Source organism: Dufourea novaeangliae, unplaced genomic scaffold, assembly GCF_001272555.1.
Source record: "Dufourea novaeangliae isolate 0120121106 unplaced genomic scaffold, ASM127255v1 scaffold170, whole genome shotgun sequence".
NCBI lineage: Eukaryota > Metazoa > Arthropoda > Insecta > Hymenoptera > Halictidae > Dufourea > Dufourea novaeangliae.
In genome coordinates, this window is record NW_015374081.1 from 59854 (window position 1) to 72335 (window position 12482).

Below are 12482 nucleotides of genomic sequence, written 5' to 3' on the forward strand. Positions count from 1 at the left end.
TAACGGTTTCTGAAAAATCCACTGTTCTACATATGTATGTACATGTATGTATAGGACTTATCGTCACTTAAAAATGAACTTTTCCATTTTACCTGTCTTTACTCTTTGAAATATTGTCATTCAAGCGAGTAGACAAGGATGAAATTGTTGCGTAACTTTAAGATGCTAAGTAAAAATGTTTCTATCGTTCATAAATCGGTTATGGCTCGCCTCGTTATACAGGAAATTATTACATTATATTAAACAATCGACCTTGTGTAATATTTTTTCGATACTTTTCCCTGTACAATTAATTGTGAATTGTTGTCCATACAGTGTATGTATACATATGTACGCGTCCGCGAGCGCGAGATCCTGTAGTTCTTCTGTACAGATTGATAAATACAACATGATATTTCGAATCGAGCGTTGCACTAACTAACGATTAAGATGAATCGTGCGAGTTATTTACAGTGAGTTATTTATCTTAATGTTGCGTAATCGGTATGTTTTACCGTTACGAATACGATTAGAAGTTTATTCGAGCCTAGAGCGAAAAGAAAATGAATGAGTTTGCAATGTCGAACGTGTGTGATCGTACGAGTACGGATGAATAATAGAAGAAGTGTAAGAAAGAAATGGCACGAAATGTATTAAAGGTATGAGAAAATGGAGAAAATATAGAATAGGAAGAAAAGAAGGAAAAAAGGAAAAGGGGGAAAAGGGGGAAAAGGGGGAAAAGGGGAAAAGGAGGAAAGAAGGAAAGAAGGACACTCGGGTTGTTGTCGCGAATCGTGAACAATTAGAACTGAGCAAACATTAAAAGAAACGCGATCGATAACAGGGACAAAAGCGAGGAGTTTGTGACTGTAGTTCCGAAATTGGACAGTTCGTAAAAATAACGGTTGTACGCATCGTCGCAATGAGATGGCCAATTGTTGAAGCATGCTGCATACGCTATCACGTGCGCGATGTAATTTTGTTCGAATGTACCGCGAAACAAGTGGGCATACGGACCTGAAAGAAAAGTCGATCGTTTAGTTGGTATATTCGCACGATTAATTTCCAACGAAAGTACGCAATACATGTGTATTGTATGTATCAATATGTACACATAAGGTACGTGAAGTTATGTATACATATATAGTATATGTAGTATGTACATACCCACTGCATAAACTCCGACGTCTTCACCACCATGTGTTTCGGACTTCATGTATCTAGCAGCCATATGCACGTAGAAGGGTTCGTCACGGCTTTTATCTTGAACAACGTCTCTCCAAGTTTCATTGACGTGGTTGCTGTCGTTGCGTCTATGATAAAAGAAACCCGGACCGTTGGCGTATGTGAGCGTTTCGTAGCTCTCAGCCTTCGGTTTGTTTGGATCGTTGCCGAAACCAAGAATATCGTTACCCCTCTGGGGGTAGCCATTGATCGTAAATGAATGCGAATGATCGGCGGTAACGATCATCAGGGTTTCCTCCGGCGAGACTTGTTGCATGGCAGCTAGTATCGCTTCCTCGAGCTCCGAAACTTCTCGTAACGCTAATTTCGCGTAGTTGTTATGATGAGCTATATCTATTTTGCCACTCTCAACCTGCGAATCGTTGAGAAAATTTACATATATTTAGGTGTATGTATGTATAGATAAATACAAATGTACCCATATGTATTATACAATGAATACGGTGGGACTCGTTCATATAGGACAATATATGATAGGTATAAACAAGTGTCGGAAACATTTCCGAACAATACCTACTTACGGGTGCAACGTGGACACGTACGACACCTAATAGGTAGATTCAATAATGGGGATCGCTAGACTACTGTTTGGAAGTGACAACAGTAACCGTATCTATGTATCTATGCGTCTACGTGTCTACGTACCTACATCCTACATACATACCTTAGGGATCACCTAAACGTATGGTATTGTATACCAAAACTCTTTTGACTATTGACAATATTTTTTATCGTTTTTCATGGATTTTCTTTATTCTTTGATTATTGTTCTCTGTTTTTTCTTTATTGTCGCTTCTTAGGTTGTAGGTATCGTAAAAATTGCATATTGCATTCTATCACTATTCTACTTACCATTAAGAGAAAGCCGTTTTTGTTTTTTCGAAGTAATCTAATGGCTTGCGTAGTCATATTGGCTAGGCTAGGTACTTTGTCCGTCTTCAGTGCATGATACGGAAGATGACTCGCAGCGAAAACACCGAGAATTTTCGACGTATTAGCGATATCGATGGACAACAGCTGATCGGTATTGATCACCAGTTTTCCCTCGGGATTGTTTCGAATCCATTGTTCCGCCAAATTTTGACCGTCTCCTCTGATGCATGTGTCGGAATCGGTTGGATCGTTGGTGGGCAAACCCATATGTTGCGCGCCACCGCCCATCATCACCTTAAACAATTTTTATTGGATGAAATGATTGATTTTTCTGGAAGAAAAATCATACACCTATATTGTATACTAAAATTCGACGGGCACGATATTGTGTCCTCGTAAAATTATGCGTTTATTAAGGTCGCCTATTCGTCGTGTAACCGCACCAAGGGCTGTATTTAATATTTCAGGCTGCAAACGTAATTTGCAAACTCATATATTTAAAACTGCCGCTTACGATATTTCATAAAAAGTACACAATATTTAGCCTCTGCTGTCTTTCGACTCAATAGTAATTACTATATTGGAAAAAATGAAGCTGCGGATAACCCATTTCGAATTGGCATTGCACGGTCCTGAAGAGGCTCAAGCGTCTCGTATTAGAGTTTCGGGGCTATCGAAACGGGGGTAGTTTTAAAACTTGATGATTTTACGAGGACGCAATATCGTACCCGTCGACTTTACCTATCGGTGAAGCAACTTTCGATAATCGAAGTATTATAAAAGCAGGTGTATGAATAGGGGTGGAAGGGTATGTCGTTGAAGTAATCGCACTGTCTTACTTGAAACTTGTTTCCGGGGGCGTCCTCGACCAATTGTCTCGCTATATCCTTCACACAGTCCTTGTATCGTCTTGGAATCGCGGTATCGCACTCCCAATCGCGATTATTGACATGCGCGTACAACGAGGCAGGCGTAGCATGCGTGATACGAGTTGTAGTTACGAATCCTGATTCGAACGGGACGAGCTTTATTAGTATAGGTAGGTGTCTGAAATACCTTTGAAACGTACGATTTCTCGTATCGTTTCTTTTTTTCATTTAGGCAGGTAATAGTAAACGAAACGGAAGGTTTGCTACGCAAGAGCAACGGAAACGGGGGAGCGGCAAAAAGTAACGTGTTCGTGTTCCGAATCGCCTCGAACGATAGAGGAACAGAGCAGTCGCGAGAGAGAGAGAGAGAGAGAGAGAGAGAGAGAGAGAGAGAGAGAGAGAGAGAGAGGGAGAGAGAGAGAGAGAGAGAGAGAGAGAGAGAGAGAGAGAGAGAGAGGGAGAGAGAGAGAGAGTTACGCCGTAGATAAAACGGAAGGTCGACTCGCGTGACCTCCTCCGACGCGTCGTTTTCACGCTCGTTTTGACAACAAGGTCTATTCGATCCCTGATGCTTAACGTTTAAACACCGGTAGTTGACCATGAGCCGACTGACACAGTAAGAGTGTGTCGTACGCGCGATTCCGAGCATGCACCATCTTTTATCTATGGGCGTCGAGTAGCGGCGCGGTGTGACGGTGTGACGCCCAGTGACGTTCGTTTCGACGCATTTGATTATTGGGTGTTTTGGCTATTTAGTTAGGCTATTTAGGTGTATGGCGAATCACCACACTTGTAGTCATACGCACTTTTGATCGATCCGTACCATAGTCGTGCTTACATAAACGCACACATACATATGTATGATATGTGCTGTTACGTGTGGTTCTCGTTCGATATGGATCTTTGGAGACTGGATTTCGTACAAGGTACGAATCTTTTGGTAAGATAATATAGGGATAAAGCGGAATGGGAAGACCGAGACGAAAAATAAGAGGATAAAAGGAGAGGGACAGGGAACGGCCAACAACTCACCAGTGTCCATGCCAGTTTGTTGTGCCCAGTCTGCGATCGTGGTTAGTTTGCTCGCTTGATTTATCGTTTCGTCGCAATGGTCGTACTTTGCTTTAGTGTCTAAACCAATCATGCTATAACGGCTCTTGACACCGGAAAATATCGCAGTAGCTGTTCCAGCCGAGTCAGGTACTTGTTTGTCGGTGTTGTACGTCTGCAAACGAAAATGCAAGTCTCTGCAACATACACCGAATAATTTGACACGTAGGACAGATTTTATAGGCAGGTATGTGTATGTACTCACATATACATACATACATACATACATACATACGTGTTATCGTAGCTACTGTGCATACCTTAGCAAATCCGGTGTTGGGGAACTTCTCGAAAGCCAGTTTGTATTCTTCACCGGTCGTACCCTTGGCTTGGCCTTTGAATATACGACCGGCTGTGATCGTAGATATTCCCATGCCATCTCCGATGAATATTATAACATTCTTCGCACGGTTTTCGTTGTTCCGGTAAGCCAGATTTTCTCGAAGTATCTGTTGCCCCGACTTGAGCCAAAAGGACATATCTGACGAAAGATCGAAATATTGGTCCGTGATTCGTGAATCGTTTCGCATCAAGAATATACATTTTGCGAACACAATCAGGCGACGTACCTAACCCAGACCTAACCCCAGACACCTATCTGTCTTTAGTTTAGTCGATTAGTTCGAATTTACACAGAATGTTTTGCGTGTTATTAGTACAGTGAGCCATAAAAAATTGCGACACGTGTGCGTGCAAGCAAGCCAAGTGGCACGCATCCGAAAGATGTCTCGATGTGACTTGGAAACGAGGATGGTTGTAATTTTGATGATTCAAATTTTCACGAGCAAAAATAAATAAATCGCTGCGTCAGCCATCTATACAGTTACCAAGATCGAAAAGTTAATCGTTCGATCACGATAAACGTTGGAGCAAAATGAGCAAACTTGTCCTGTATTAGCTGGAATTTCTAAACTTGCTGGTATACTATATGTATAAACGGTGTACTTAATATGATCGACGTGACAACAAACCTTCGTAATTGTCCGAATTCCGAGGGAGCGCGTTGACACCGAGAGATCCCACGAGGATGCAAATTATTACGATCAGTCGTGTCATATTCGACGGAGCGTGCGATTCTGTAAAAGAAATTTTCTTATGGTAGATTGATAGGCAAATCAATTAAGAATCGTTTCCTGTCGAGTCTCGCGAGATTCTTCGTTAATGCTTCGAACGGACCGCGCCGCCCCGTACAGTATGGATAACAACGAATGGGCAAAAACCCTGGAAGGAGGAGTTTTAATGGACATTAGAAAAAACTGATTGTACGATTGTAAAACGATTCGCATGATTTGTCGAGAATATTCCTCTTTGGGAAGTTGACGTCGATGCTGATAAAGAGATAGAATTGTGTGTCGCGCAGTGCGAAATATTCGACGAAATGAAGATCGACAGCGTGAGGAGATTGCGTATTAGATAAGCCGCTAGTGTAAGACGATTGCGATTAGATTCGTAGATTCGTACGATTTATATTTTCTTTTTACAAGTACAATTCGTTGATTGACTAACAAGGCCGAAATGAAGGTTCCGAAGGTTAATGTCGTCGACGAGGAGGACACGATCGTTCTCGCATTCGTGAACGTGTATGTGTCGAGAGTCGGCCAATTTGTTGGAAGGGAGATGGATGGATGGACGGATGGACGGATGGACGGATGGACGGATGGACGGATGGACGGATGGACGGATGGACGGATGGACGGACGAACGGCCGGACGGCCGGACGACAAAAGGGATCACACTGATCACAGTACAGCAACAGGCACCTCAAAGGGGAGCATATTCGGGTCAGTCGGCGAATCAACGAAAACGACTCGACCCGACAACGCGAACGGTATATCCTGATCGAAACAAGCAAGGCTACGTTGCTATACCGTTTAACTAAAGGTAAGAGATTATGCGAGTGAACGCGAGTCGCGAGCCGCGCATAAGCCGAACGCGCTTTCGGTCGTTTCGCTTTGCCCCGTTCAAGATTTTTTGGAATCGCACGAGTTCACCACAGTGGAAAGCTGAATCGTTGAAAGAGTAGAGGTGAGGTCGATCTGGCTAGAAGACTGATGACGATGCATAAACAAAACTACCTACCTATATGTAACAACCTTTCGCCACCTGTAGTCTGGATTCGGGCCGTGAATTTTACAGTGCACGCGATGTCGTCAAACACGTGTCCAGAGGCAAACCATTGTTCGACGAGCAGCGAGGAATGCAATAGACACGATGTTACCAGCTGACTGGTAAGTTGGTAGTCACGGTAGAGGCACGTCAACTAGACGGGATTCTGGTCTGGTTTTTGTCGAGCTATATTTTCCTCGAATTCGAAGAAATTCAAGGACATTCGGGTAATTACAGCAGACAGACGAGTCTGGAAGAAAGGAACCCAAAGTCGAAGCGGAACTCGAAGCCGAACTCGAAGCCGAACTCGAAGCCGTATGACGCAAAGCTACACGAAGGACCGATCGTGAATCGTCAGTCGAAAACCGTATCACGTTTGTCGTGTCGATTTTATCTGGCGGTTAATACCCGGCCGGATCGTGGTACCGTATTAACGCTAATACAGCGCCACTGAGGAAGTTTGTCACTTTATATAGCGTTTCAAAGGCCCTGGTAGATTGTGCACGAGGTGGAGAGCGTGCAAGGGACACTGACAGTACGGATTCTCTAGGAGAGAAACGGTTGGGGGAGAAGGGGAACCCCTCGCGTACTGTTAATCCAGGTGTAATTGAGCAGCTCGGTACCATTATGTCTTATATCCGCGACCGCGACAGATTAATACGAACGCGGCACTCGAAGCATCTTGCGGGCCGCGAATTTTCACTTCTCGGTCACATGCGCTGCCCGATAACTCAACCATTCAACCTTCAACCCGTTCATTTTTCCTACTTCTTTTTCCGTTCGATTACTTACCCTTTACTACCTGTTCTTGTTCAAACGTTCTTCGGTCTCGCAAACTGCATGTCTTTTCTCTTAATTCGTTCTTTGAATGCATGTTTTCTGCAATCCGTATCCCTCGTGAATTTATCAGGGATTAGCGTAGATTGCAATTTCGCGGAATCGAGGATCATGGAATTGACTATCGGGTCCCAATAATCCGTATTATGGCTTTCGAAGTAAACCGACTAGCTCTATTTACTCGCTGAGATTCGTTGGTAATTCACTTTTCGTACGATTTATTCGAGGGTGAACGAAATAGAGACGGAGAAAGATATCGATCACGACAGAAATCGTGATTCCTCGCATTTTTTCTGCGTTTGCGTACCTCGTAATAATAATATATTTTTACTCGGTGCAGATTTCTTTTTACCAGAGGAGTCTATTTATGACAATCAATGATCGAAGCGCGTTCAGATAAAATTCAGTGCGGACGTATCGCGACAAAAGTAACGTAATCACGGTGCGGTGGTTCGGATGACAGATAGAAAAAAACTTGATCGACCAATCATATGTTCGCTATATTCCTCCAAGTCTCAAGAGGTACGAGACAGAAGCTCGAGTGCTCGGTTTATTTCGCTTCAATTCCATGCTCCGACCACGTGTAATCTTATTACATTTGTCTTTCTTTGTTGTCGCCGAGTAATTTCTAAGGTGTTCGTACGATCGTTGCGTGATCGTGGCTGACGATCCATTTGCGCTGAAATAACACCGTGATCGCTGCCTGATAATATCGTACAATACAACGGGCATTGCCTTCAATACGCCGCCGCGCCTCCTCAATTCTTCGTACATACGACGATCGGTACTTACATACATACATACATACACATACATATGTTATTTGCATTTCATCCTCGACTCCCTTCCGCTCCACCACTTGTCTTCTCCCCTTCCTTTCGCTGACTCTTACTCTTATTCTTATTATCGTAGCGTCCTTGTTTTTCCGCGCATCTTACAATACTCTGTCTTTTCACATAAACCACTGATGTTTTTTTACCTCTATATGTATATGTCCATACTTGCTTACACGAATTCATCGACAATGGAACACATTTTACACGTCGATCAGACGTTACCGATGCGAAGAAAACTGCATTCGTATGCAAGATATTAAAACCGTTGTGACTGCACGCTTGCAATCCGTATGCGGTTGGTAACGACCAACGATTACTGTATGCGTATAGGTGTCACAATGAATACAGGCAATCTCGATCGAACCGTCCTACGTGTCGGTTCTTCTTCGGTTCTATTGAATATTTATTTATTTATTCTTTTATTTATACACATTTATGGTATACGTATGTAGGTTCGTCCAAACGTTCGTCGTAACAGCTGAACAACTTTAAACTAAGAGTTATTTAAGCAACCTCTAACAAACTGTGCTCCTTTACCGATTATTCGTAAAATCGAGAATATCGATATACATGCAAGTACCTACACATATATGTATATCCTTGCAGTAAATTTCTGTTTAGTTTTTGTACACGTTACTCGATTATTCGATACATATTCCATCTTATGCTAAATTGGGAGTAATCAGCGATACGACGAATGAATGTTCTTACGTACATATGTATGTATGTACGTATTTATTTATGTATGGTTTGTTCTCGGCAGTAGTAAACATGTATGTATGTATGTATGTATGTATGTATGTATGTATGTATGTATGTATGTATGTATGTATGTATATATGTATATGTATTTTAAAAATGTACACCGAATAATTGTTACTTACCTTTGAAACTTTTGCAGCCGTCTTTGACAAATGCGAGAAATCAAAGGTATTGAAACACAACTCGAGTTGACGGAAATATTTATTCGCGAATGTTATATCCAAAGAACGGTGTACGTACCTATGTATGTATACATATATGTATGTACATGTAGATTACATATCTATAGTCTATAGGTATACGTATACATACGGGTAGATTGGCGCATTTATGTGAATATTTCGCAAAACTCCTTTGGAAACATAGCCTTTTTGCTTTTCAAACGTTCGAAAATTTCTTCTCCTTTTTTTTAGAACATTCTTTTGTACACGGATTCTTCCGATGACAATCGCATAAATACATCGAGTCGATAAACGATAATTGGATCGAGGCTCAAAGTGTACACGTTTATCAAAATGCTTTGCCGGTTTTTAAATCGAATTCCTATACAGAATACAGATGTGCATGTAGATACTCGTAAGAAAGCTTTCGATGCGCGTTAACGACAGTCTGTGCAATCTCGATCACGAATAATATGTATGTAGGTACATTAGGCGGAAATAGTGTACCTGCAAAAGTACCTTGAGTATCGTTGCCAATCGAGACGAATAATTTATCGTAGAACCGTACTGGGGCAATAAATAATTCGATTACACCAACATCGTTCCGCGAAAAAAGGAAGGATAACCTCGTAAATGTTACGAAACGCAGTCGGGCAACAGGTTGGGGTTGGGACACGACACAACCCCGTTGTACATGTATTATACATATATTATACATATAATATATGTATGTATGATAGATACGAGAGGAACACAGGATTTCGCCTTTTGTGTCGCATATTTTATTTCCCTAACGGATCCTTCACATTTCTACGTGTTTATTTATTATTTCTCCGGTTTTACGATTCGTTTATTCGACTACGTTGTCTTTATTGCGCACTCGAGTAAATGCCATTTACAACACTTAGGTAAAACGTCTTTGTCGCACACTTGATGTTTGCAGGAGATGAATGCATATCCAAAGTATTGTGTGCACATAGATGCACGTACGGAATTTGTATGAAAATCCGCCTATATTCGAATTTGCTATTCTACGATTCGACAATTGCCACTAGATTTCTTTACGCGATAGTCGCTTTCTTTTTAGGAGATCGGTGATTTTCCGAATTCGAGTAGATCTCTTGATCTCTGGTCTGCGCAGATCTTGGTCACGTGATCCTTCCAACGCTGGCTGCTTTTAAATAATCAAGCTCGTGTTGGTTATCGATGGGATCTTACCGATACGACAGTGTACAGGTAGCTTCGGAACGCGCAATATTTTTGGAACTTCGATCGAGCTTGAGTCAAACGGATAACATCTCGTCAGGTGTGTCTAATTCTAATCTCGTTGAACGCGCGAACGGTAAGATCAATGATTTTCATATTTAGCCTTATCATAAATATCACAGGATTTACAATTACAGAGACCTCAAAGATCATCCTGTACCTACTATAGGTACTATAGGTACTAAGTAGGTATTCAATGAAACGGTATAAATTTAAAGGTGAAATCTTAGGAACGATCTCGTCACGATACGCGGTCTCTTAAGTTTTTCCAGTTGTCCGTTTCTCGGTAAACTAGAAAATTTATAGAATTCCCGAATTCGATCAATGGTAATGGAAATAGAATTATACATACATACATATGTAGATATGTATTGTTCGTTTCTGCGACGCGTCACGTACCTACCGAAAATTAGCAACAGTGAAAACGAAAAAAGCCGAATATACACACATAATACATACATAGTATGCATAGTATGCAGTTACACCTACCTACTCGTTGGATTCAGGATGGACTATTCCGTGTCTCCTGCTTCCAGCCTCTTCCACGCTCGATCTTTCGTCGTTTATGCGAGCCATTACAGGTATAGACTTCTCCGTTTCGAGGGCATTCGAACCAATTTGCACGATGCAATTTATGAGGATTGTTGTGGCCACGTGTCGGTCGGTCTGATCGCCAAAGAACCTCTGACGATCGAGTTCTATTCGCAGACCAAGTCTGTTCAACATTCCACCGGCATCGAAACCTGCACCTTTATCGAATATCGTAACAGTCTTCTGCCGGCCGATCGGCCAGGAAAGCCGAATATCTACATATACATATATGATACATAAGTATGTATGTATATTAGGGTGGCCCTTATTTATCCTCTCCGTTCTGAAGATGTTTCTTCTTCTGTATTTCTTTGCTCTCATCCCCTAGAATTGTTCCATTTCCTAAGAAAATAATTCCTGAAAATGTCTATTGCAATCGGACAACAAGAAGGGGGATGCCTGACGACCAGGCCTTAACCTTAAAGTTTTGATATCGTCCGTGTTTTTGGAGTTTTTAAAGAATTTCTCAAACATGGTAAGTCTGTTTATACAATTTTTTTTCTTCGTGTTTCCAACCGTTTTTTTCTTTACAAATAATAGCGTTTGAATGTTGAGAGGTACGCACAACGCGCGTATAGGCAATACGTCACGACGATATGTCATGAATATAGACATTATAGACTATAGACTAAGGTGAAGAAATTCTTCCAATTTTATAATAATCGATAGTGTGGATCGAGCCTTATCGGTTCTCCGTTCACGGTCCAACGAAGATCAGCTTTTAGATCAGATGGCCAAACGGTATAGTTTGCCATTACATTATCCTCAAGTAGGTACGTATGCAACGCGCTGACAAATATCCTGTGATTTCTGGCCCTTTCTTCGGCAGCTCTGAAAGCTATTGGTCGAAGAAACGAAAAGAGAAGAGACGGACGTTGCACAGGAGTTTACCGAAGCATAATTCAAATATATGTATATGAACTACCCGGTAGTAATACCTATCGTGCAAATTATGTTTCGTAGATTCTTGAACTCGTCTAAATCGTTACTACATTTTCGAAAAACAGAAATAGAGCTTCAGCGAATGACTGTCATATCATAGATATAGGCTTGTCATTCTGCGCCAGCCTTCGGATGGGCAAGGTTGACGATCCTAGCAGAGAAACATTAACCCAGACCCACTTTTCCTATTCCTGTACGATCTCTGGACAGGCTTTGTCAGGTCAGCCACTTTGTAGTTCACATTCTAGTTTAAAATTTATTCGTTTCGATCGAAAACTACTACTCGGAAATGGAACGTTAAACTGAGCGTTATTCGCGTCAACGAACAGTCGGGGCACAGTTGCTTGAAATTCCAAGAAAATACACAGCTGAAAAAGCGGATGTACATACATATATATATATATATATATATATATGTATACACATGTACCTACCTACAAACCATGTCGCAAAAGATTGCTCGAATCATATCGTGTTTGTTCATGCTTCTTCTTGTTTGTTCGTAAAACAGGGATTCGATGCCCCGAAAAACTTACAATCGGCGAGTAACATTACTTATACATACATTGTATGTACATAATACGTATATGTAGGTATGTATTTAGAGGCAAATGAAGGTGTCTGTTATACGACTGGCAGGATAACTTCCCGACTGCACCACATGGTTTACTTTTCTAGCTTTTATTCCGCGTTTCGATAGGAATAAATAGGTTAAATGAAGTTCAAAAACAAACCTATCGCGTAGAATACACAAAAAACCGGGTGTGTAGAGTAGGTATGTATGACACTTACCAATCACCGTGAAATTTTTCTCTCCTTAGATAATGGTGAAGGAAGGAGTAGATACTTCGCATTTGTATTGACCTAATCCTGGCAAAACCGGGAGGCAATTGACCGTCTAAGAA

At 41.5% G+C, this 12482-nt stretch overlaps 1 protein-coding gene across 1 annotated transcript; it reads right to left on the reverse strand.

Moving 5' to 3' along the window:
- Positions 1-213: 213 nt before the first annotated feature.
- On the reverse strand, positions 214-6277 carry LOC107190658 (alkaline phosphatase 4). Its single transcript, XM_015579501.1, has 8 exons — positions 6156-6277; positions 5048-5152; positions 4337-4557; positions 3999-4191; positions 2937-3103; positions 2077-2391; positions 1147-1576; positions 214-996 (listed from the first exon to the last, which is right to left on the reverse strand). The coding sequence occupies exons 2-8, from the start codon at positions 5130-5132 to the stop codon at positions 782-784; spliced, it is 1626 nt and encodes a 541-aa protein (XP_015434987.1). The 5' UTR covers positions 5133-5152; positions 6156-6277; the 3' UTR covers positions 214-781.
- Positions 6278-12482: the final 6205 nt, after the last annotated feature.